Here is a 26,259-nt window from a genome sequence, read left to right on the forward strand (position 1 = left end):
ACTTAAATATGAATGCCGAATGTTGTGGCGCTTGTTAACTCCGGCTTGAGGGAGCTCTTGTAGCCCTACACAATGAATGGTGTTTGTTATCCAACAAAAGAGTGTATGTAGCACAAGTGAGGATAAGTTATTTATTTATTATGTGATCAATGTTGAGAGTGTCCACTAGTGAAAGTATGATCCCTAGGCCTTGTTTCCAAATACTGCAAACATCGCTTGTTTACTGTTTACTGCATCTTTACTTCCTGCAATATTACCACCATCTATACCACATGTGTTTTACTATCTCTTTGCCGAACTAGTGCGCCTATACATCTGACAAGTGTATTAGGTGTGTTGGGGACACAGGAGACTTCTTGTATCTTAATTGCAGGGTTGCTTGAGAGGACTATCTTTGACCTCTACCTCCCTGAGTTCGATAAACCTTGGGTGATTCACTTAAGTGAAACTTGCTGTTGTTCTACAAACCTCTTCTCTTGGAGGCCCAACACTGTCTACAAGAATAGAAGCACACGTAGACATCAGCATACATCAAGGAACCAACAACACTAGAATATGGAACTCGTGACATGTACTCAATATCTTCATCACTACTAGGACATTCAATGCTGACAATTTGAAGTGAGACGCAATTGGTGTACTAACAGACTTTGCATCATGCATATTAAAATGATGAAGAATTTTCTGAATGTAGTTTTGCTGACTAAGAAATAGCACACTAGATTTCCTGTCTCTTGCAATTTCCATACATAGTATTTTCTTAGCAGCACCAAGATCCTTCATCTCAAATTCACTACTTAATTGTACTTTCAAAGTAGTGATCTCTTTCTTGCTCTTGGCAGCAATCAACATATCATCAACATATGACAGCAAGTATATAGGTGATCCATTAACAAACTTGATATAAACACAATTATCATACTGAGATCTCTTAAACTCATGTGCAAGCATAAATGAATCAAACCTTTTGTACCACTGTCTTGGAGACTGTTTCAGACCATAAAGGGACCTCTTCAACTTGCAAACAAGATCCTCCTTACCAGGCACAACAAAACCTTCAGGTTGGTCCATGTATATCTCCTCCTCAAGCTCACCATGCAGAAAAGCAGTCTTCACATCTAACTGCTCAAGCTCAAGATCACGCATAGCCACAATACAAAAGAATGCACGAATGGAACTATGCTTCACAACCGGAGAGAATACATCATTATAATCAATACCTGGAATTTGGTTGAAACCTTTTGCTACTAACCTTGCCTTAAACCTCAGAGGCTCACTAGGAGAAAAACCTTCCTTTCTTTTAAATATCCACTTAAAGCGGACAACCTTCTTTTTTTTAGGCAAGGGCACAACATCCCATGTGCCATTCTTGTCAAGAGATTCTCCTCTTGCATAGCAGATATCCACTTCACGAGGTCAACGGATGCAACGGCCTCAGTATATGTAGCAGGTTCAGTATCTTGCTCCACCTGTTCAGCACAACTCAAAGCATGATGAACAAGATTACATTCTTCAATTAAAGGAGGACGTGGAACTTTGTTACGCCTCGGTCTATCAGCAGCAATGGAACTATTTGTTTGCTGCAAAACAGTGGTGAGTGGCTGAACAACAGTGTTATCATTTTCAGCAACATCATTTCTTTTCTCCTCCACGTGCTCCACCTGCACGCTGATCCTCTATTGCTCATCATCAGAATTATCAGAAAAATCAACAACATCAGTAGCATCTGTAGATGAACTCTTATAAAACATAACTGCCTCATTAAAGACAACATTTCTGCTATGCAAAACTTTCTTAGTTTCAGGATTCCATAACTTATATGCCTTAACTCCTGAACCATAACCAAGAAACACGCACTTAACAGCCCTAGGCTCTAGCTTTCCATTATCAACATGAGCATAAGCCGTGCAACCGAAAACTCTCAACTGTGAAGAATCAGCAGATGAACCAGACCATACCTCAATTGGAGTTTTCTTATCAAGCGGAATGCAAGGTGACATGTTTATCAAGTAACAAGCGGTGGAGGCTGCTTCAGCCCAAAAACATCTATGCATATCAGCATTTGACAACATGCATCGAGCCTTGGAGATGATGGTTCTGTTCATCCTCTCCGCCGCACCATTCTGCTGAGGAGTATATGGGAAGGTGTGGTGCCTGACAATGCCTTCGTCGCTGCAATAATCATTGAAAACTGTAGAACAAAACTCCATGCCATTGTCAGTCCGAAGCAATTTAACTTTCTTTTATGTTTGCTTCTCTACCATAACTTTCCACTTTCTAAAAGCATCAAACACATCAGATTTATGTTTCAGAAAGAAAGGCCACACTTTTCTGGAGTAATAATCTATGATAGTAAGCATGTAATTTGCACCACCAAGAGAAGTCTTGTGGGAAGGTCCCCACACATCAGCATGCACATAATCTAGAATCCCTTTAGTGGTATGAACGAAAGCATTGAATTTAACTCTTTTATGCTTACCAAAAATGCAGTGTTCACAGAACTCAAACTTACTCAAATTGCAGCCATCTAGCAGGTCTCTCCTGTGCAATTTTTCCATGCCATGTTCACTCATATGTCCAAGACGCATATGCCACAGATTAGTTTTACCAGGTTCATCAGGAATAACAGCAGCCGCAATACCAGACAAAGTGCTACCTCTAAGAACATATAATTTTGCAGAACTCGTATCACCAATCATGTGAACGAGAGAACCTTTTGATACGTTCACAACTCTGCGAGAATCGGAGTGTTTGTACCCATCAACATCAAGGGTACTGAGAGAGATCAGATTTCTGGCCATGCCAGGTATGTGTCTCACATCTGTCAGAGTGCGTGTCATGCCATCATGCATCTTGATCTGAACGGAGCCAATGCCCACGATCTCACGTGGGTTGTTATCTCCCATCCGCACAACATCTCCACTCTGCACAAACTCATAAGAACTGAACCAGTCTTTGTTACAACAAATATGAAACGAACATGCAGAATCAAGGATCCACTCATCATTACCAGAAACACAACCAGCAAACAAAACTAGGCAATTGCCTTCAGAATTATCACTGGAAACAACAGCTGCCTTACCATCACCCTCAGATTTGTTTTTCGGTTGGTAAGTACCATTTCTTTTCTCTTTGTTCTGCAACTTCCAGCAATCATCAATATTGTGGCTAGTTTTCTTACAATACTTCAGAACTTACCATCTCGTCCCTTGGACTTTGAGTGACCTCTGTCGGTCTTACTCTTATATCTGTTGTAGTTGTTGTAGTTGTTGTTTCTGTTCTCGGTCCTGCCTCGGACCTGCAGTGCTTCTGCCTTAGATGAAGAACCCTCTGCCTGCACCATAGATTTCATCTTTTCCCTCTGCTGGAGGGCCTCATAAACTTTGGCAAGGGTTAGTTCATCATGATTGTATATCAAGAAGTCTCGAAAATTCTCAAAAGAATTAGGCAACGAGACTAACAGTATAAGATCGAGATCCTCATCATCATACTTTACCTCCATGGACAGCAAATCAGAAACGATCTCTTTAAAGATCGATAGGTGATTCATCATTGACGCACCTTCTTGCAGCTTGTGCGAGAAGAACTTCATCTTCACGTGCATCTTACTGGTTAGATCTTTGGACATGCAGATCGATTCCAGTTTCAACCACAGCGCCATTGTAGATTTCTCAGCCAGCACTTCCTGCAAGATATTGTTGGATAGATGAAGCTGAATTAATGAAAAAACCTTACGGTCTTTCCTCTTTTCATCGTCAGTCCATGTCTTGGTATCTTTCTTGCCAAATCCATCAAGAGCTTCATCCATATCAGAAGATTGGGTAAGATCGCCCTCATCTTCACTTTCCACAGAGAAAATCTCGTGGTGTAATCCAGCTGCGGTAGATCGAACTTCAAGGAAGACATGTCGCAAAACCCTAGATTCAAACACGGGCTCTGATACCACTTGTTATAAAAGCGATAAGCAAATAATGAAGAACGAAACAAGAACACACGCAGGGGACACAAGATTTAACGTGGAAAACCCCTTCCAACACAGAAGGGGAAAAAACCACGGGCGCCAGCCAGCAAAACTTCGCTATATCGGGAGGTGTTTACAAACACCGTGGGTTATCTTATAATCTGATCAACCCTAGCCGGCGGCTTACAAGATGTATTGCTCATTCGGCCCAAGCCTACCGGCGACGGGCCTCGCTCCGCTCGTCAGAAGTTAGCCTCCCTTTAATATATGAATTTGGATCACAATACAACATGATATAGTTTCATTTAGAATCTAAAGAGGCTCACTATTTCACAATATTTGACCATAATGAGCAATACAGAAGATCAAACTCGAAGCCACCTCGCTAAACCTACAGAGGGATGAAGAGGGTGACAATTCACCAACTCACATCAACCAAAAATCAAATGCCTTCCCAGACAGCCCAATAGCATATGAGAAGCACATTCAGTCAAGCATACTCTCAGCATACGCCAACGCACACGCCATTGAAGTTGCTACCACCGTCTTCCTCGACTCCATCTTCAAGAGAGATCATGCAGTGATATACTTCAGGTTAATCACTCACAGTCAAAGAGGACTATAAAAGCTAATTAAGTAAGAAATAACAGGTTAATCAATCGTTCTGACGTGCTTAGGACACAGCTGCTGCCTGTGACAAACCCTAGCCGCCTCCACTTCAACCTCCTCCATAGATCGGTCCCCCTCTTTCGGCCAGCTTCGCCGGGTCGAGAGGAGTGGAGAACCCAATCTATGTGTGGAGTTTTCAATAAAAATAGTATTTTTAGTAGTTTATGTTAGAGAGTTTGTAGTTATTTTCTTGTTGGTTTTCCCTCAATGTAGATGGTATCGTCTGCAATAAGTGATATTCGGTCTTTCGTTCGACGATGAGATACCCTTCCCGGCGTCAATTATGGTGTTGTTGGAAGATTACCGTTCTCTAGGTATGTGCCTTCTTAAATAAAAAGAAAATACACAAGAGGTAGGGAACGCCTAGATCCCCCCAGCCCCAGGGTGATACCAGGGGACCCAAACCCTAGTGCCGCCAGCCCCCCCCCCCCGTGGCCTCTCCCTCTCCGTCTCTACCGTCAGCGCTGACCACGGTAGCGGTGGGCCCTGGCGCCAATAGTTCCCGGGGGGTTGGTGGTGGTGGCGGCCGGCGGTGGCGGCTGGGGCGGCGGCCATCGGTTTCCAACACGCACGGTGTTTAGCGTGGCATCCCTAGACGAGCAGCGACAGCTTCTCCTCCACGGCCTCCGGCGATGGATGGTGGTAGCGATTGTTGCATCTAGGGCCCGCCTAGATCCATCATCGTCTTTGGCTAGCGGTGCGAGGAAGGGGGCGGCGATCTTGCGGGGCGAGGATGATGTGGTTGCGGCGGTCGCCATCCACCGAGTCCTCCTTCGTGGTCGTTGGTCAGTGTATGGCAGCGTGGGAGCATGTTCGTCTGCTTCATTTGAAGGTGGTGATCCTAGGGTTCCTCTTTTGCGAATATGAAGACCTGCCGGATGCCGGTCCTTTTTCATCTAGCCCGAGTGTTGAGTTCCGGAAGGCTCCGCCGGCGAATGGAATAGTGCATATTTTGCTGGGAGTTTGTTGGATTGGTTGGTATTCGGTCATGCGCACCCATGTTTTTATTCCGACCGTTTGGTTCTGGAGGAAGCGGTGCGAAGCTCTGTTCTTTGTTGACATCAAGTGACTTTTTGGTCCATGAAAAAGTCAGAAGAAGGGGATACCATGAAGGCCGGATTGGAGGACTAGCTAAGGGAGGTTCAAGTCTTCGCGATGTTGAGGGGCTTGCTTAGTGTTCCGGGCTTTGCAATAGTATGATAGTGGAGGCGGCAGCATAGGTGAAGTTCAGAGTCCTACCTTTCAGGGTGAAAATCCAAAGTCTAGCCTTAACTGGTTGTGCATGGCAATGACCTTGTTGGAGGCATTGTTTTGAGAGCGGGGACTATCTTCGAGGTGAAATCCTAAGATCTTTGATCGGGCGACGACGGCGCTGCTGCACTGTTCACTTCTTGGAGGCGTCGCTTTTGGAGGATCTGTATTTCAGGTGTTGTCTTGGTGGTGGATACTTTGCTGTTGCTAGGTCTATGATACTGTAGCGGGACTTTTGTTTCTTAGTTTTCTTTTCTCTTTTTTAGTTGTGTGCATCTGTAGTGCCATTAGGGTGTTGCATTGTTGCAGATACTGGGTGTAATTGATATCTTCTTATATTAATATATTCCCTTTATCTAAAAAGGTATGGGTCTTTAGATCTTGCTTTGCCAGATCGATTTTGGATTCTTTTTATAGTTGCCGCGAGCAAGATTATCTTTGCAGTTCTTGTCTCGGCTGCTACGTCCTCCACAATGGTGATTATCTCCTATCTATTTAGCCCACATTCGTATGTTTGTTAGTTCATAGATCTTTTAAGACAATTGAATGATTGCCTTCTCCTTTATTTTGCGATGTTAGAATGTGAACAATATCGGAGAAGGAGAGGATTTTGGTGAGGATGTCGAAGAGGAAATAAGAGCAGAAGTTCTTGAAGAAGTCCTCGAACAAATAGCCAACCAAGGCAAGCCACCTCTTGATGCACCCCTACTTTTATTTGTCTTACTCTTGCATTACTACAAGTTTTATAAATTACATGTCTTTTGTTTATTTATGTGAGTGGTTCTGCCTCTCAGAGTTTTAATATTCCACCCTTACGGGTGTTGCCTTATTGATACCTATTGTACTATCTCTTTAGTGATATGGTAACACCTTATCTTCCTTGTCGCCCCTTTTCAAAGAAAACTGGACTATAGGTTGGAAACCCTTTGGAAAAAATTGTGAAAAAGTTTTCAAAGAAAGAAAGTTCTTCGAAAACCTTGGAACGTGGTAACCTTACCCAAGTGTGATTTCATGAAAGGAAGGATTGGAAATGTTGTGTGCGAAAGGCACATGGTGAGAAATATGTTTGCGAAAACTTTGGTGCATAGGTACTTACCCTGACCAACTTTACAGTGCGACCACACTACCCCAACGTGGGCATGGGGCTTAACCCATAGTTTATTGAACCTGGTGGGGGACACCCCATAACTGCTATGAGGGTGCATATAGTATGGCACTTAAAGCCAGGTTGTGCTCGTGGGGGGAGGCAAGACACTGTAGTTGTCTACGGCCGGGCGATACTTGGGTCTTCCGGCGTGGTTCTAGGGACACGCTCAAGGGTGGAGGTGTGCTGCCAGAGTGCCGGGAAGGATTAAGCCCACAAGTAAGGACCCAAACTAGGGGATGTAGGCGAAAGGTTATGTTCGGGAGTTTTTCGTGGCATAGGTGATATGCAGGGAGGATACCCACAAGATAGATTCCTGGATAGTTGTGGGGAAAGTGTACAACCTCTGCAGAGTGAAAACTATTCGAATAGTCGTGTCCGCGGTTATGGACGGTTGGGAAGGCATGATACTTACGCTGAAGAGATTTTGTTTATAAAAGAGTTTTCCAAAGGATTTGGGAAATAATACCAGTGGGACTGGAGGAAATGTCCCTGGAAGGTACGGTGGAAAGTTGGAAATGTGTTTTGGACAAGCGGAGATGACCGGGAAGGAAAACGGGTGACCCCTACCTATTAGTCTTCAAAGAAACTTGTTTTCAAAAGGTTTTTCAACAAAGATATAAAGATGACATACTCTCGAGAGAAACTATCTCCTTGTAACCCCAGAATAATGCATATTTCTTGCTACTGCCAAATTGCATATCCTTTATTTCTCTCTAAGGTGGTTTGCGAGTAAAATTCATAATGTACTCATGGCTTTGTCCCTGGCTATTTACTTGGCCGGACTTAGTGGAGTCCGACAAATGAAGAAGGAGTCGATAACGTCTATGCGAGCTAGACACGTCTTCCCAGTCAATTGCTTGTAGGGTTATAGCATGATTTGGGCCCTGCGAACACTTTCGTCTGAAATATTTCCATGGTGTGGTTGTTGATCTACTCCCATTGCGGCTCTTATGTAAGTAGTGGTCTTGTGACCTGTTGTAATCTTTTTATTTGGTGATGTAATGGATGATATATTTGATACCAGTTTGGTTATGTCTTCACGACACACTGATCATCGGATCGTGAATGAGTATGCATAACGGCTGTTCCGGACATCTAGTCTGGGGCCCCACAGATAAGTTGATGATGCTATGCTCGTATTTTATTATCAACTATAAGCTCATTGCTACATGATATGATCTATTCACTTATTTGCTCGAGGACGAGCAAAATTTTAAGCTTGGGGGAGTTGATACTTGCATTTTACATCATCAATATATTGACTTATATGATTTGTTTTGAATGATATTTTCCATGATATATTATTATTTACGCCTTTTTAATTGATTTATGGAACTTTCCTACAAAGTCTCTTTCATTGATATTTAATTTCTAGGAGGTAGAAAACCTCATTTTTCGTATTTTGATGTTCCAGGGATCTTCTGGACGCCTAAAAATCAAAGAAAAAAAATACTTGACCAGTTTTTCATCAAGATAGGGATTGTAGACCAAAGAAACACAAGAGGGAGCCACAAGGCCCGAAAGAGACCAGGTGGCGCGTCCACCTCAATAGGGCGCGCCACCTAGGCATGTTTCGGCCTCTAGCGTCGTCTTGGCCCTCCTTTTTACATATGCCTCCATCTCGCGAGAAAACCTACGCCATACTTTTCCCGAGATTTACAAAGGCGGTGGCGGAGGCGAAAGTTCTCTCCTACTTCGGGAGAGGGAAGATCCTGCAACACCGGAGCCTATGGTGAGAGGGAAATCGACGCCATCGTCATCACCACTCCTCCTAGGCATAGGGGGGAGGCTTCTCCATCAACACCATCATCATCACCATCTCCATCTCCATCTCCAAGATCCACCTCGTTCCCCTCATAGTTTGTGATTGATTGAATCACGGATATTGTTTTAGTGTTAGTTATATGTTTGTGATTGGCAACTTGTCTTTATTTGGTGGAGATATTATATTGTGTTATAATCCATATGCCCCTGATCCATATCATATTTGTCACTTGTGAGTACAACCTCATGTTCCTGAGGGCATATTATGAATCGGCTATGATTTACATATAATATGCATTGAGTATTTGGTCAACTTTTTATTTTTTATGTGGTTCTATGATGGTTTTATGCGAATGTAGACTGCATTTTACTTCACCTGTATGTGTTCATATGGCTGCGTGCACTTTGATGTAATGATGAGAGTTGGAAGGGATGCAATGGCAGAAATCATTTTCCAATACTTTAAGTTATATTAGAGGGATTTATGTCGGCGACCAATGAACTAACTGCTATGGTGAAATATTTATATCTTAATGATTCTTATACTTGCTCATGAAAATAGCTCTAGCACCTAATATAGACTCCGCCCTAAATGAATGAAACTTGATAAGATATTCACTATGTTTTGTACAAATCTAAATGCTAAGTAAATCTATGCCACCATTGAAAACGCTTGCCACATATAAGTTCACACACACACTTAAGCCTTGAACCCGCAGATTAGTTATCAAAGGTGCTAGTACTCCGAATAGCAAAACCGTGTGGCCCTGTGAGTTGAAAACATTAACAGACATGCGATTTAGGTCTTCGCGAAACTGACTCTCTACGAAAATAATGTGGCCACGCCCACGCACCAGTACATGATAGTTTTGTCTCTAGTGGACAAACAACTCCATGGACGTCGTCTCTATCACCCCTTGTAGTCAAAACATGCATATATAGCTGTCTCGACTTTTGGTCGTCAAACACATGTTTGACTGCGCACATCATGAAAAGTTTGACCCGAAAACAGAACGGTGTATGTTTAGTTCTTTAGCAGTGCTTAAAGAAATAGAAGAGTAGCAGTGGAGATTCACTAGTCAGCAAAAATTAGACCCAAAAACACGACTTCGCAGATCAGTTGAACAACTGGAGACGGAGAACATACAATTCTTGTGTTTGTTCTTTAGCCAGTCGAATTGATAAAGTAAACAATTCGCAGTGATTTTAGCCCTAATTAATCTTGATGGCAGCCGTAGGTTGTTGGTAGAATACATGACTTCAACCACACGTGCCGTCAGCGTGATGTAGGTACCTTGAATTCCAACGAAACGTGCCGAGACTTTGGACTCTGCATACAAACAGAAGTGTGCATGTGTATATATGTAGTGATTATCTGGTGAAGATGACAGGCAAGAAACAAAATAGGTTATCGATCACTGCACTTGAGAAGCTAGCTAGCTAAGTGGGTGCAATGGAAGGGGTGTACATTCTCTGTTTCACAGCCCTATCCACGTTAGTGGCCCTTTGTTTTGTCAAGTTTTCCGGTGGCAAGAGCAAGGCGAAGCTGCCTCCTGGGCCATGGACCCTCCCGATGATCGGCAGTCTCCACCACGTGATCAGCAAGGTGCCGCACCGCAAGATGTTCGAGCTGTCTCGCCGTTATGGGCCGGTGATGTTCCTGAAGCTAGGCGAGACCCCCACGGTGGTGGTCTCCAGCGCCGAGGCGGCGTCGCTGATGTTAAAGACCAACGACCTGGCCTTCTCGGACCGGACACGCAGCGTGACCTTCGACATATTCGGCTGTGACGGCAAGGACATCGCTTTTGCCCCTTACGGCGACCACTGGCGTCAGATGCGCAAGGTGTGCGTGGTGGAGCTCCTCAGCGCCAAGCAGGTGAGGCGCATGGAGGACATCAGGACTGATGAGGTAGGCAGCCTCCTCCGATCCATCACCGCCGGCGCCTTGGATGGCACCATGGTCAACTTCAGCAAGAAGGTGTCGGCCCTCAGCAACGACGTGGTGTCGCGGGCTGTTTTCGGCGGCAAGTTCAGACAGCAGGATGAATACATCAGTGAGTTGGACAAGGCCTTCACGCTTGTGTCCGGCTCCAGCCTCGTCGACCTCTTCCCCTCCTCGCAGCTCGTGCGGTGGTTCAGCAACGGCGAGCGCGAGGTGAGGAAAGTCTACGACGGCATCCAGCGCATCATCGCCGAGATTGTCGACGAGCGCAAGGCTACTAGCCATGGCGTCTCCAGCACCGACGAGGAGGACCTGCTTGGTGCTCTGCTCAGGCTGCAGCGGGAAGACACCCTACAATTCCCTCTTACCACGGATGTTATGGGCGCCGTCTTGTTTGTGAGTGCTTTCCTTAATTTATCGTTGCTTACTTCTTCTACATAATTAATTAAAAACTTCTTCTACATATGTAATGCACCGAAGATACGTTACTCAACTTGATACTCTCAATAATGCAGGGTTTCATCACATCATATGACATCTTAATTCCTTTTATACTCACTTGGAACAAATATTGTGCGTCTTTAGAGTCCATACCGTTCGAAATGTTATATTCTTCTCATATATATTCTTCTTCATGCATATAATGCATCATCTCGTGATGGTTTTCAGGACATATTTGCAGGCGGCACCGACACATCAGCGAGCGTTTTGGAGTGGACTATGACGGAGCTTGTTACCAACCCTCGAATCATGGCTAAAGCACAACAAGAAATCCGTCAGGTTCTTGGCGAGCACCGGACTGTCATAACTAACAGCGACCTTGCTGGACTCCACTACATGCAAAATGTCATCAAGGAGGTTCTCAGGTTGCATCCACCGGTTCCTCTCTTTGCCCGTGCGGCTAGAGAGGATTGCAACATTATGGGATATGACATTCTTAAAGGGACCGATGTCTTTGTTAGTCTCTTTGCTATTTCCAGAGAAGAGAGATACTGGGAAAATCCTGAAGAGTTTAAACCTGAGCGATTTAAGAACAATAGCATTGATTACCATGGGTCATATGCTCAATACATTCCCTTTGGAGCTGGACGGCGGCAGTGCCCTGGTATGGTGTTCGCAACGTCGACCGTGGACATTGTATTGGCAAACCTGCTGTATCACTTTGACTGGAAGCTCCCCGATGGAGTTAGCATAGATTCCCTTGACAAGTCTGAGAATTTTCGGTTGACAGTAAGCAGAAAGTATGACCTGGAACTGAAAGCTATCCCACATGTGTGGCCCAACGGTATTCCATCGAAGTGATACAAAAGATCCATCTTCATGTGTGGAAATGTATGCAGACTATCTGCTCCTTAGTTTTAAGTATCTTGCTTTTTTTTATCACTTCCATGTATTAGAATAAGAGATGCTTAATTCGAAAGTTGTGATATTGTACTATTGCTCACAAGACTGCTCAAGACAACAAACATTGCATAGTTACGACATCATAATATGCATGAAGATAGTATTCATAAGTTTTATGTCTGTTTATAAAAAATGTTAGTTTCTCACTAGTAGATATGAAATCTATAATGAAACAAATGATGGATAAATTTTCCTTAATACCGGCATAATGTCTTGATGGATAATTTCAATTTTCCCTTATGATCGGCTGCACCAGAACATGAATGCATCCTTCTCATGTTGAACAAATATCATCAACTTCGCAAGTTTTAAATATACCCGAGCATTCACGGAAATGGACTACGGGAGTCCATCACCATGGTCATGTACTTCTATGAGTCGTCAAAGTCTAGATATTTGGAAGTCGACCTTGTTGAAGGATATCCCCTGCTTGGCACTTGTTAGCCACATGGAGGTATAAGAACAATTTTTATTTCAAAACATCAGAAATTTCAATAATATCCAAATTTGAAAACCTTCCCAATAATACAAAACAATACTTTTATTAGTGCACACTAGTCATCAACCCGTGCCTGCACGGACTAGTTATTTAACAAAACATAAAAATAGTTCAAATGTATTTGCATTATAGATACATGAAAAACTTAAGCATTTAGTTAAAATATGTGATTCTTAGTTTGTGTAACAAGCCCGGCATAACATGTAAATCCTCATCAAATTTAAGAGATAGTGACCTTTTCTATGTAAAAATTTAGTGTGCTGAACCGAAACATCGGAGAAACAAAGTCTAGAAGTTGCCTTTCCAATAAGGTAGTTATTTATCAAATGATGATTCACTAATGAAGAAAACAAAATATTATTATACCCCTTGCCTGCAGTAGTGTTTCTTGGCATTAATGTGTTGATCATAACAATTAATAACCACTGAATATGAAATATCTACTCGAAAGTAATAGGCTAGTTGCTCTTAAAATGCATTGCTCGATGAATGTTTTAGAATAGAAATTCTCCTAGTACTTTACTACTCTTGCTGTAATTTATAGATACTGCTACAAACTCACAACCATTAGTTACACCCATTGTACCAATTTGCCTGTGCTAATCAAGCAAATATATATACAAATAACAGTTCAAATACTGGTTTAGATGTATGGGTAAACTATTGAAGTTCAGACCGACAAAGAACACCTCCAATCGATCACTAAGCTCCCATTACTCTGATGTTGCTAATCAAGTAATTTAATTACAAATAATAGTTCAAATACTGGTTTGGATGTATGAGTAAACTATGGAAATTCAGACGAGCAAACATCACATCCAATCACTAACCTCCCATTGTTCTGATGTCTACTACTATAAAACTGTGAGTTCACATAATCAGTGCAACATCATGTAATTAAATGGTGCTGCAAAATTCTCCTCCAGTTCCACATTGCATACCTGTTAGAGAAGAACAAAAGTGTCTGAGACACGAATTCGACTGAGCAGTTAGTGAACATATCATAGTAAAATTAAATGGAAGCATGATCTTCAGATTGATCGTCTGACTTCACCTTAGGCGTGTTATAATAGATGCTTGAGCTTGCAGTCACCTTTTTGCGCTTTTGTCGGACTTAAGTTGTTGTGTGCATGCACTATGGGGACGACCGGCTACACCGACGGCCCCGCACCGTCGGCACAATAGGGTTCACCGTCGGCACAGGCTCTGCCGACGGTCACCGTCGGCGTCTCCCCGTCGGCACAGCAGGCGTCGGGGTCTGCGCGCGCACCGTCGGCACAGCAAGTCACCGTCGGCACAGTCGTACGCCGACGGCTGGACGGTGGCCGTCGGCCGCCCCATCGTCGGCAGAGCCAACCAGCCGTCACGCCGGCGCCGTCAACGTCCCCAGCTGTGCCGACGGTGTAACCGTCGGCACAGTTTTCCTTTTTTTTTTCCAGAACTGGCGGCAAAACGGTGGCTATTCGAACTGGAAAATCGCGCGAAACTGGGCCGGCTGTGCCGACGGTGTCACCGTCGGCACAGACCCTGCCATTTGGCACAGCTACGGGCCTGTGCCGACGGTGACACCGTCGGCACAGCCGGCCCAGTTTTTTTCTGATTTTTGCCAATTTGGCCTCATTTGCTCAGAAAATCGCACAAAATGCACATATTATAATATTGAATATCCAGTAACATATATAGCACCATATAGCACAAAGATATCACCGTATAGCACCAAATCTCACAAATATAGCATCAAATCTCACAAATAGCACAAATATAGCATACAAGACCATGGTACATACACCGGATCCACTACAAAGATGGAGCGTGTCATCATGTGCTAGTACAATGTAGAAACTATGGTGGTGCACCACCCGAGTGACGATCTAGCTACAGACGATCTAGCTCCGAGTGGGTGAAGTGAGGCCGCTGTATTTCGACGGTGCTCGGGGAGGTAGAACCACGACGAGAGCCACCGGAACCAGAAAAATGCCGAGGTTCGGCAGAAGCACCAAGGAGAATGGCGACCGGGGTGCATCGGCGTACCACAAGGAGTGTCGTTCCCGGATTCTCCCAATCCCTACATGTTGGAGGGAGTTAGCAACTTAGCCATGTCACACCAAGTTAGCAACTTAGCCAAGTTAGCAACTTACCGGGGTCAACTGACGCTGACGCTTGTACATGATATAGAACTCCTCCTTGGACGGGAACACTGGCGTCGGCCCCGGATGAGGTGGCTCGGGAGTGGTTCCTCTCGCACTCCGAGTCATCATGAACCGAGTGAAACTCTGCAAGAAACGGGAGAGATAGCTCAGATTCAAACATGGGGACTTATGATGTTTTGCAACCATAGAGATTGAAACTTACCGCCATCTGGTTGCTCGTCCACTGGACATAGGCATCTTTCACAAGGTCATGCTCCTTAATCTTCTCGAGATACTCCTCGTAAGCTACCGCATAGGCCTCCTCGAGCTGAGTCTACAATTTCAGAAATAATGCGTCTCATCAACATAGCCATTCAGGAACAAGAGTCAAAACGAGAGGATGAAAGTGTGGATGACTTACATCAACCTCTACCCGAGAACGGCATGTAGTCCGCGAGGAGGTAGCGTAGCTGCCGGAAGGGAGGGTAGCCTTGATCTGCGTGAAGTTCCTCGCGAGGCTTGAAACCCCTGACAAGGCAGGCAGGACGTCCATGCGGCTGGCCGGACCCCGCCAGCATCATCGCCACCTCGTCGACCGGCTCGGTCATAGGGTCCTCCACCTCCGGATGGAGCTTGGCGTACTCCTCGCGGTATCTTTCCTTGTTCTCTTTGGCCTTGCCGTAGTACATCTCAGGCGCGGGCCGAGGCTCGTTCGGACGGGCGTCACCGGCTTCATGTGCGTCCACGCTTCCATCTCACCAAGTTCCCTCCCGAGCTTCTTCCCCTGCATCACAAAACAAATGTTATGCATATCATCGAAAATATAAAAAATGCAGCTTGTTCCATTTTTATATGTACCAGACGCTCCCGATAGCGATCGGTGCTGCTGCTCCCCGCAGTGTGTGTTCCCTGATTCCCACGGTTGGCCTTGTTCCGGTCGCTCACGGCCTTGAAATCGGGGTTTTCGCCGACCCAATTCTTGACCAACTCCATGAAGGCGGCCCTCTTATTATTATCAGCCCAATGTGGTACAACCTGCAAAATCAAAACTCATTTAAGAACAAACAATATAGTTGCAAGTTAGCCGCGGTACATAGAATCGCATTGACAATTACTTACCGACATGAAGTCATCTATCGTCATAGCCGGGGCGAGTCCCTGCACAATCTCAGGCTTTGTGTACCTTACGCCCTGCTCAGCATAGAAGTGGCCGATGCACGTGATCCTCTCGGTTGTACCACTCGCTGCCGTGTCAACTTCCGACACATGTTACGGAGCACCACGTCCGCCCTCTCCTTATGCGCAGTCGCCACCCTATAATTGCGCCGCAATCAAGCATAACGAGAAAGTGTGAGAGGCATGAGTTATCACGGTGGGGTTATCAACTACATATGAACGAAACCCAAAGAGTATGCATTACGTACCCAAAACTTCTTGATCACGGCGTCGGCGGCGGAAGTAAAGCCAGAGTAAGGCGCTATCTCAAAGTCTTCCCAAGTGTAGGCTAGCTTGGACTCGCCCCCAAGGACCGGAGTGTACATCCCCGGCCAGTACTTCCTAATATCAGCTCCAATCAGACTCCCTGGCACGCGGACATTCTTCCCCGTGTATGTGAAATTCCTACACAATTATCAAACATTAGAAAATGCTAAGTGTCATAACGAAAATGAAATCACCTTACTACTTACTCTATCTTTCCTGGGACAAGGAGCCACTTCTCATCCTCCGTAGCAGGTTCCTTACTCTCATCGGGAACCTGCGCTTCCCCACGAATCCGCAACTTCTTCGGAGCCATCTCCGTCGAAGCCTCCTCGTCCCTAGACTCCTCCTCCTCCTCCCTAGTGTCCTCCTCCTCCCTAGTGTCCTCCTCCTCGTCCATAGACTGTGAAGCCACTGAGCCAGAAGCAGAGGGAATGTCATCTAGAAGGAGTTGTGCATTCCCCCCTCGTCCTCCAGCTCGTCCTCCCCCTCGTCCTCCCCGTCCTCCGTCTGCGTCTTCGTAACGCCGGGTGGGAACAATGGGTCTTCCACTCCGTCTGGAAGCACCCGGCCCTGGCTTCCGCTGATGCATCTGATCAAGCAAGGAGCTCGATGATGCCTTCCGTCCGCTCATATTGGGCAATTACCTGCATAAGAAAAGAGAAAATAATTAATAAGCATGTTGAAATTAATAAGCATAATGACAAATATAGGTACTAAGCATAATGAAAAATGTAGGTATTAAGCATAATGACAAATGTATGTATTAAGCATAATGATAATGTAGGTACTAAGCATAATGACAAATGTATGTATTAAGCATAATGATAATGTAGGTACTAAGCATAAAAGACCCTCCCCATTCATCACCACTCTCATCTCTAGGCATTGGGTTCTCGGCCTCACTATCAAAATCAGTATCATATGAGTATTCATGGTCGGCATTGGGTTCCGGTTGAGTCTCGACAATGTTGTCTTTGTTCGCATGGCGCTTGGTGAGCATAGCTATGTCCTTCGGGTCCACCACGGTCTCACCACGCATTTGTACATCGTTGTGGAGATCACGAAGACCTATGTCTATTTGAAGAGCCCCGAACTGCTCTTCCTCTTGATAGAAAATTCCCTCATATGTTACCGGGTCAATGTTGTTGTAATCGTCCTCGGAGGGGATGGGTAGCTTACCATGTGGCGATACCGGAACACGACTTCCCAGCCCATGAGTTCCTCATTCGACATGGGTAGGACAAATAATAAACTTGCTTGGTTTGGTGAGCCACAACATAGACGTCGGATCCGTTTGTAGGTGGTTGTAGGCCTAACTTCAACTAAACCAATGGAAGGGGTGCTTCTCATTCCACCGTGTCGGTCAAACCGAGTGGCATTTGAACACAAAGAGCTTGAGTTCTATGTTTGCGTTGTTGAACGTCAACTCGTATACCTTTTGTAACCTTCCATAGTAATCAAGATCATCGGCTCCGCGGGTGTAGACCCCGGTATTTATTGTTTTTGCATTAGGCCGGTTCTTCGGTGAAACTCCGTATGGAAGCGATACCCATTTACATCATACTTCTCATGCGTATGGACTCTACGGTTAAAACCACAGGAAACGCATCTCAACTCATCTGTCATCTCAACATTGGGATCAGCTCCCTACAAGTTCGGTTCAGATTATTTTGTGCATTAGTTACGTGTAATAAGACAAGTCACGGATTGCAAAGTAAGAGGAACATTTGAGAAATTACTTTTTCATGGAACCAGTTCACGAAGCTTTTATTTAAGGGCGGGGCACCCTCTTTCGAGAAGAGTGTACCACTTGCGTGGGAGTGGGACCATTTCTTCCCGACCACATTTCATCATGGAATTGGCTGAAAGGAGAAAATACGTATTAGACCAAAACCAAGTTACTTGGTTGCAAAGTAATTGGTTCATCATTTTACCTCATGAAATCGACCACTTCCTCCATGTTCATAAGCACGTAAAGCATTATGCAATCCTTCTCTTACGGCGAAATGTTCTCCACTTTTGAGGCACCGGCCTTGCCACCGGGATATTTGAAGAGCAAGAGCTTTGGGTCACGGTTGGGCTCATCGGAATTGTACCGAGCGACCGGGTTATGCTTAGTGGGCACATCATTGGCATAGTACATTGTCGTGGCGTCTGCCATCTCATGGAGGAGAGTTGCCTCAGCTATGCATGCTTCAATCTTATTTTTGTTTCCACATTTGTACCGAATATATTTGAACTCCCTCTCAATACAAAACTGCCAACGATACTGCACCGGTCCCCCAAGAGTGCCTCGTTGGCAAGATGCACGATGAGATGTAACATCGGAGTGAAGAAGCACTGGGGGAATATCATCTCTAACTTGCATAGCATGTCCGGCACTTGCTGCTGCAGCTTCTCAATCACCTCGGTACATATCCGCTTAGCACGGACCGTGCGGAAAAAATGGCTCACCTCCGCAAGCACTCGCCGGACATGATCGGGGAGATACCCTCGAAGCATCACCGGCATCGGCCGCTCAATCCATATATGATAGTCGTGACTCTTGAGCCCGTTTATTTTTCTGTAGCAAGATTGACTCCCTTACTCATATTCGAACAATAACCATCGGGGAACATCACGTCATATTTGAGCCACGTAAATGCCTCCTTCTTGTCGGCGCTATCAAGACGAGTACTTGGCATGCGGCTTTAACCAACCTTTTCGATTGCCCTCAGGAGGCTGCATGTGTAGAGCCACCCTGTCACATATCTCCTCAATATCGACTCTAGCTGAAACATTATCCCTTGACTTGCCTGGTATGTTGCAGCAAGTGTTAAGGAATGCCTCCCCGCAATTCTTTTCGGTGTGCATCATATCGATATTATGGGGAAGTTCAAGGTCCTTGTAATACTCGAGCTCTGTTATGCCTGCTATGTGAGTCCGGTTGTGCGTTTTACCATATCCCTCAAATTGGTGGCCGGGTTCCTTACTAGGGCTGGAGAGCACGTAGCTCAGCATCAGCGGTTGCACCATTGAACTTTGGTATTTCTTTATGTTCAAGCACAACTACGCCTTTCGTGAAGTTTTTCTTGTCGGATCTGAACCGATGCCCTGGAGTCGAGGAACTTGCGGTGTTTGTCAAAGGCAACATATTTGTGTCCAGCTTTTAGGTGCCTGAATTCTAGTTCGTGCACACACCTGGGCATGGAAACTTACCAGCTGTACTATGCCCACAGAATAGGGCGTACCCGGGTAGAGTCATGCATCGAATAGTGGAACCAAACTTTCATGATGAAGTTTCTCTTTGTTGCTCGGTCGTATGTCAATGTACCGTGATGCCACGAGTGGTGCAAATCATCCACAAGTGGTTGCATTAAGACACTCAATTTCTTCCCTGGATATTCGGGCCCTGGAAGGATCATCGACAAGAATATGTTCTTCCTTTGCATTACGACTCCGGGAGGGAGATTGAGCGGAATAACAAACACGGGCCAGCGGCTGTACGCGGCGGTCGACATACCATATGGGTTGAATCCATCGGTTGCTATCGCAATTCTAACATTCCGAGCCTCACTTGCCTCATTTGGGTGCTTTTCATCGAAGCGCTTCCATGATTGACCATCAGATGGATGTACCATGGGTACCCGTTTCTTCTCGTCTTGCAATCTTATCCCGGTCTTATGCCATGTCATCTGCTTGGCAGTCTCCTCGAACATGTAAAGCCGGTGGATTCTTTTGATGAATGGGAGATAACGAAGAATCTTTATGGCTACTTTTGTCCGCCTCTTCTGACCATTGCCTACATCTACCTCATGATACCTAGAGTGACCACACTTGGCACAGTACTTGTCATCCGCATAGTCTTTCCAAAACAAAAGGCAAAGTTTTGGACAGACATCATATGTTACATAATCCATTTTCAATGCTTTCAAGATTTTCTTCGTTTCGTACATGGTCTTGGGCAAGCAATGACCTTCAGGCAACATGTTACCTACTGTGCTCAGAGTCTTTTCAAAGGATGCTCGAGTACTCTCAAACATGCACTTGTCGGCTAGCAACTGCGTGATGCCATCAAGTTGAGACATTTTTGCACCCGGGTATATAGGCCTCCTAGCTGAGGCCATCATATCAATGAAGGCCCTCGCGGTTGGCTCAGGTTCCTCCTCTGGAAGTTCCTCCGGTTGTGGCGGTCCCTCCGGTTCGGGCGGTTCCTCCGGTTCGGACTGTTCGTCCCATGGTAACTACGGCATGTCGGCATCCCGAAGATCATCTAGCAAGTTTAAGATGCCATCGTTCTCATTGCCATCGATCCGCTGCCGCATCACCTCACCTCTATCACGTTCGTGCCGAGAAAAGTCGACCGGCGGGTCGTAGTCACGCATATACCCATTCCACCAAAGGTGTTTAGTCATCTCTAGAATATCCTTAGGATGACGCCTCCTGCCGGACATTGCAAGGGCAACGGGGACGAACAATCCCCTTCGAACCATGAGCTAACTCCTTCACTAACAAATCGGTCTTCCATTTCCATTCATCTGTCACTTGAGTCGAACTAACATGGCCACTGTACATCCACTCATTATCAGCCATCCTGCTTTATTGCGTGACAAACAACAAATAGTAGCATGAAATTGAATGCATCATATTTTTACTTTTCTACCGGCGAAAACGCGTGCATCAACCTACATCTCTACTAGGTGGGCTCCTAGCAGCCCCCGGACCCGTAGTTGGGTACGTTCTCCACGTTCTGCTCGGGTGCGAGACAGAATTTCGGCAGCACCTCCCCGCTGCTCTCCCGATACACGTCTCGGCAAAAAGCCGAGAGGATGTGCATCCGGAGAACAACAGGGAGGCGCTGGCGAAATCCTGTCTCGCACCCGGCAGCATGGAAAACGTACCCAACTACGAGGTCCGGCGACTGTCCCGTAAATGCCACAAGCGTTACGGTTCAAAATATGCTGACCACTAATGCATATTTATCCGCGTAACGCTTGCGGACGGGAATTGACACCTAGGTTACGCGACTTGACGGAGAAATGAAATCTAATGACATAAAAAAGGCGGAGGGGGAGTCGGCAATTCAGCTCACCCTCGACTGTAGAGGAAGTAGTCGAACAACCGGCGATGTCGACGGCCGTAGCGATGCGCCGCAAGATCCGGTGTCGTCACGCGGGATGCTCACTACGAGACCTAGTTAAAATAATAATAATAAATCAACGCAAATTCATCAATTGATATAACAAATGCATTTCTACAAAATTCTAATTTTCTTCATTTCACTTTCCATTTCAATTTTCATTTCAATTTCCATTTCAATTTCAATTACCATTTCAATTACCATTTCAATTACCATTTAAATTTCAATTTCTATTTCTATTTACAAATCCATATACCTAATTCCTACAACTAAAATATTTCCTAATTCCTACAACTACAGGGGCTGCGGCGCTTACCATGGCGGCAGGGGGAGGGCGGGCCGAGGGCGAGGTAGGAGAGGCCGGGCCGAGGGCGCCGGCAGCTGCGGGTCGGGGAGGCCGGGGCGGAGCTGGCAGCTGCTGGTCGGGCGGGTGAGGGAGGCCGGCCGGGGCGGCGTCGGCTGCTGCGCGGCGGTGGGGAAGGGGACGGCGGCTTGGCGGTGGGGAAGGGGACGGCGGCGCGGCGGTGGGGACGGCGGCGCGGCGGCTGGTGGTGGCGGCGGGTCGGGGTGGGAAGGGGACGGCGGGCGGCGGCGACGGTGGCGGCGGGCCGGTGGGGGCGGCAGGTCGGGATCCGGCGGGCGGCGGCAGCGCGGTGGCGGCGCGGCGGCTGGGAAGGGGACGGCCGGCGGCGGCAGTGGTGGCGGGCGGCGGCAGTGGTGGCTTGCGGGCTGTGGGGGAGAAGAGTGTGGGGCTGAGGCGCGCGCGTGTCGGTCTGGCCGTGTTAAGGCAGGCCGTCTGTGCCGACGGCCAAGGCTGTGCCGACGGTCACCGTCGGCACCATTATTTTTTATTTTTTTTATTTTTTTTATTTTTTTTAAATAAACATTGTCACTATTTATTCCAAATAGTAAAAAAAGAATATATAATCTCAAATACTAATACTATATCATCTCAAATAATAGGGTTTAGGTTGTGCCGACGGTGACCGTCGGCACAAGTTTTTTTAGTTTTTAAAATAAACATTATCACTATTTATTCCAAATAATAAGAACACAATATATCATCTCAAATACTAACACTAATCCTAACCCTAACCCTAAACCCTAGATCCGATGCTCGATTTACGACGAAACCCTAGTTACGGTGACCGCGCCGTCTACCCCTTTGATCGCATCCCATCGGGGGTCCCCGGTGGGCGTATGCCTACGTTTGAGCTTGGTTAGGTCATAGGTACATATGGAAACAAGGATCATACCCTATGATCCCAAGGTTCTCTCCGGTTCACCTCCGAGGGAGTTCCCCCCTATACATGCAGAATCTGCCTAAGTGTAGGAACCCCATGTCCGAGAAGCCGGGCACACCGGGAGGGGGTAGCATTGGATATAGAACCATCTCAAATCACTTTTGTGCATGCCATGTGGACACACACAACTTTTGGGGCCATTCCCTAGGTCCGATGCTCGATTTACGACGAAACCCTGGATTATGTTGACCGCGCCGTCTACCCCTTTGACTGCATCCCATCGGGGGTCCCCCGGTGGGCGTATGCCTACGTTTGAGCTTGGTTAGGTCATAGGTACATGTGGAAACAAGGATCATACCCTATGATCCCAAGGTTCTCTCCGGTTCACCTCCGAGGGAGTTCCCCCCTATACATGCGAGAATCCGCCTAAGTGTAGGAACCCCATGTCCGAGAAGCCGGGCACACCCGAGAGGGTAGCATTGGATATAGAACCATCTCAAATCACTTTTGTGCATGCCATGTGGACACACACAACTTTTGGGGCCATTCCCTAGGTCCGATGCTCGATTTACGACGAAACCCTAGTTACGTTGACCGCGCCGTCTACCCCTTTGATCGCATCCCATCGGGGGTCCCCGGTGGGAGTATGCCTACGTTTGAGCTTGGTTAGGTCATAGGTACATGTGAAAACAAGGATCATACCCTATGATCCCAAGGTTCTCTCCGGTTCACCTCAGAGGAGTTCCCCCTATACATGCGGCGAATCCGCCTAAGTGTAGGAACCCCATGTCCGAGAAGCCGGGCACACCCGAGGGGGTAGCATTGGATATAGAACCATCTCAAATCACTTTTGTGCATGCCATGTGGACACACACAACTTTTGGGGCCATTCCCTAGGTCCGATGCTCGATTTCCGACGAAACCCTAGTTACGTTGACCGCGCCGTCTACCCCTTTGACTCGCATCCCATCGGGGTCCCCCGGTGGGCGTATTCCTACGTTTGAGCTTGGTTAGGTCATAGGTACATGTGGAAACAAGGATCATACCCTATGATCCCAAGGTTCTCTCCGGTTCACCTCCGAGGGAGTTCCCCCTATACATGCGAGAATCCGCCTAAGTGTAGGAACCCCATGTCCGAGAAGCCGGGCACACCCGGAGGGGGTAGCATTGGATATAGAACCATCTCAAATCACTTTTGTGCATGCCATGTGGACACACACAACTTTTGGGGCCATTCCCTAGGTCCGATGCTCGATTTCACGACGAAACCCTAGTTACGTTGACCGCGCCGTCTACCCCTTTGATCGCATCCCATCGGGAGTCCCCGGTGGGCGTATGCCTACGTTTGAGCTTGGTTAGGTCATAGGTACATGTGGAAACAAGGATCATACCCTATGATCCCAAGGTTCTCTCCGGTTCACCTCCGAGGGAGTTCCCCCTATACATGCGGAGATCCGCCTAAGTGTAGGAACCCCATGTCCGAGAAGCCGGGCACACCCGGAGGGGGTAGCATTGGATATAGAACCATCTCAAATCACTTTTGTGCATGCCATGTGGACACACACAACTTTTGGGGCCATTCCCTAGGTCCGATGCTCGATTTCTGACGAAACCCTAGTTCTGTTGACCGCGCCGTCTACCCCTTTGACTGCATCCCATCGGGGTTCCCCCGGTGGGCGTATGCCTACGTTTGAGCTTGCTTAGGTCATAGGTACATGTGGAAACAAGGATCATACCCTATGATCCCAAGGTTCTCTCCGGTTCACCTCCGAGGGAGTTCCCCCCTATACATGCAGAATCTGCCTAAGTATAGGAACCCCATGTCCGAGAAGCCGGGCACACCCGGAGGGGGTAGCATTGGATATAGAACCATCTCAAATCACTTTTGTGCATGCCATGTGGACACACACAACTTTTGGGGCCATTCCCTAGGTCCGATGCTCGATTTACGACGAAACCCTAGTTATGTTGACCGCGCCGTCTACCCCTTTGATCGCATCCCATCGGGGTCCCCGGTGGGCGTATGCCTACGTTTGAGCTTGCTTAGGTCATAGGTACATGTGGAAACAAGGATCATACCCTATGATCCCAAGGTTCTCTCCGGTTCACCTCCGAGGGAGTTCCCCCTATACATGCGGAATCCGCCTAAGTGTAGGAACCCCATGTCCAGAAGCCGGGCACACCGGAGGGGGTAGCATTGGATATAGAACCATCTCAAATCACTTTTGTGCATGCCATGTGGACACACACAACTTTTGGGGCCATTCCCTAGGTCCGATGCTCGATTTACGACGAAACCCTAGTTCCGTTGACCGCGCCAGTCTACCCCTTTGATCTGCATCCCATCGGGGGTCCCCGGTGGGCGTATGCCTACGTTTGAGCTTGGTTAGGTCATAGGTACATGTGGAAACAAGGATCATACCCTATGATCCCAAGGTTCTCTCCGGTTCACCTCCGAGGAGTTCCCCCTATACATGCGAGATCCGCCTAAGTGTAGGAACCCCATGTCCGAGAAGCCGGGCACACCCGGAGGGGTAGCATTGGATATAGAACCATCTCAAATCACTTTTGTGCATGCCATGTGGACACACACAACTTTTGGGGCCATTCCCTAGGTCCGATGCTCGATTTACGACGAAACCCTAGTTACGTTGACCGCGCCGTCTACCCCTTTGATCGCATCCCATCGGGGGTCCCCGGTGGGCGTATGCCTACGTTTGAGCTTGCTTAGGTCATAGGTACATGTGGAAACAAGGATCATACCCTATGATCCCAAGGTTCTCTCCGGTTCACCTCGAGGGAGTTCCCCCTATACATGCGGAATCCGCCTAAGTGTAGGAACCCCATGTCCGAGAAGCGGGCACACCCGGAGGGGTAGCATTGGATATAGAACCATCTCAAATAACTTTTGTGCATGCCATGTGGACACACACAACTTTTGGGGCCATTCCCTAGGTCCGATGCTCGATTTCTGACGAAACCCTAGTTTTGTTGACCGCGCCGTCTACCCCTTTGACTGCATCCCATCGGGGGTCCCCCGGTGGGCGTATGCCTACGTTTGAGCTTGCTTAGGTCATAGGTACATGTGGAAACAAGGATCATACCCTATGATCCCAAGGTTCTCTCCGGTTCACCTCCGAGGGAGTTCCCCCCATACATGCGGGAATCCGCCTAAGTGTAGGAACCCCATGTCCGAGAAGCCGGGCACACCGGAGGGGTAGCATTGGATATAGAACCATCTCAAATCACTTTTGTGCATGCCATGTGGACACACACAACTTTTGGGGCCATTCCCTAGGTCCGATGCTCGATTTCCGACGAAACCCTAGTTACGTTGACCGCGCCGTCTACCCCTTTGATCGCATCCCATCGGGGTCCCCGGTGGGCGTATGCCTACGTTTGAGCTTGCTTAGGTCATAGGTACATGTGGAAACAAGGATCATACCCTATGATCCCAAGGTTCTCTCCGGTTCACCTCCGAGGGAGTTCCCCCTATACATGCGGGAATCCGCCTAAGTGTAGGAACCCCATGTCCGAGAAGCCGGGCACACCCGGAGGGGGTAGCATTGGATATAGAACCATCTCAAATCACTTTTGTGCATGCCATGTGGACACACACAACTTTTGGGGCCATTCCCTAGGTCCGAT

General features: G+C 46.9%; 1 protein-coding gene across 1 annotated transcript; it reads left to right on the top strand.

Annotated features, from left to right (window-relative positions):
- Positions 1 to 10,242: 10,242 nt before the first annotated feature.
- Positions 10,243 to 12,036, top strand: LOC124676120 (zealexin A1 synthase-like). The gene is made up of 2 exons (XM_047212197.1): positions 10,243 to 11,130; positions 11,404 to 12,036. Exons 1-2 carry the CDS (start codon positions 10,246 to 10,248, stop codon positions 12,034 to 12,036), a joined length of 1,518 nt encoding a protein of 505 aa, XP_047068153.1. The 5' UTR covers positions 10,243 to 10,245.
- The last annotated feature ends 14,223 nt before the right edge of the window (positions 12,037 to 26,259 follow it).

Source organism: Lolium rigidum, chromosome 7, assembly GCF_022539505.1.
Source record: "Lolium rigidum isolate FL_2022 chromosome 7, APGP_CSIRO_Lrig_0.1, whole genome shotgun sequence".
NCBI classification, from domain to species: Eukaryota; Viridiplantae; Streptophyta; class Magnoliopsida; order Poales; family Poaceae; genus Lolium; species Lolium rigidum.

Coding starts and splice junctions, on each gene's coding strand:
- LOC124676120 (XM_047212197.1), top strand. CDS start 10,246: ATGGAAGGGGTGTACATTCTCTGTTTCACAGCCCTATCCACGTTAGTG. Junction 11,131..11,403: donor TTATGGGCGCCGTCTTGTTT/GTGAGTGCTTTC, acceptor GATGGTTTTCAG/GACATATTTGCAGGCGGCAC.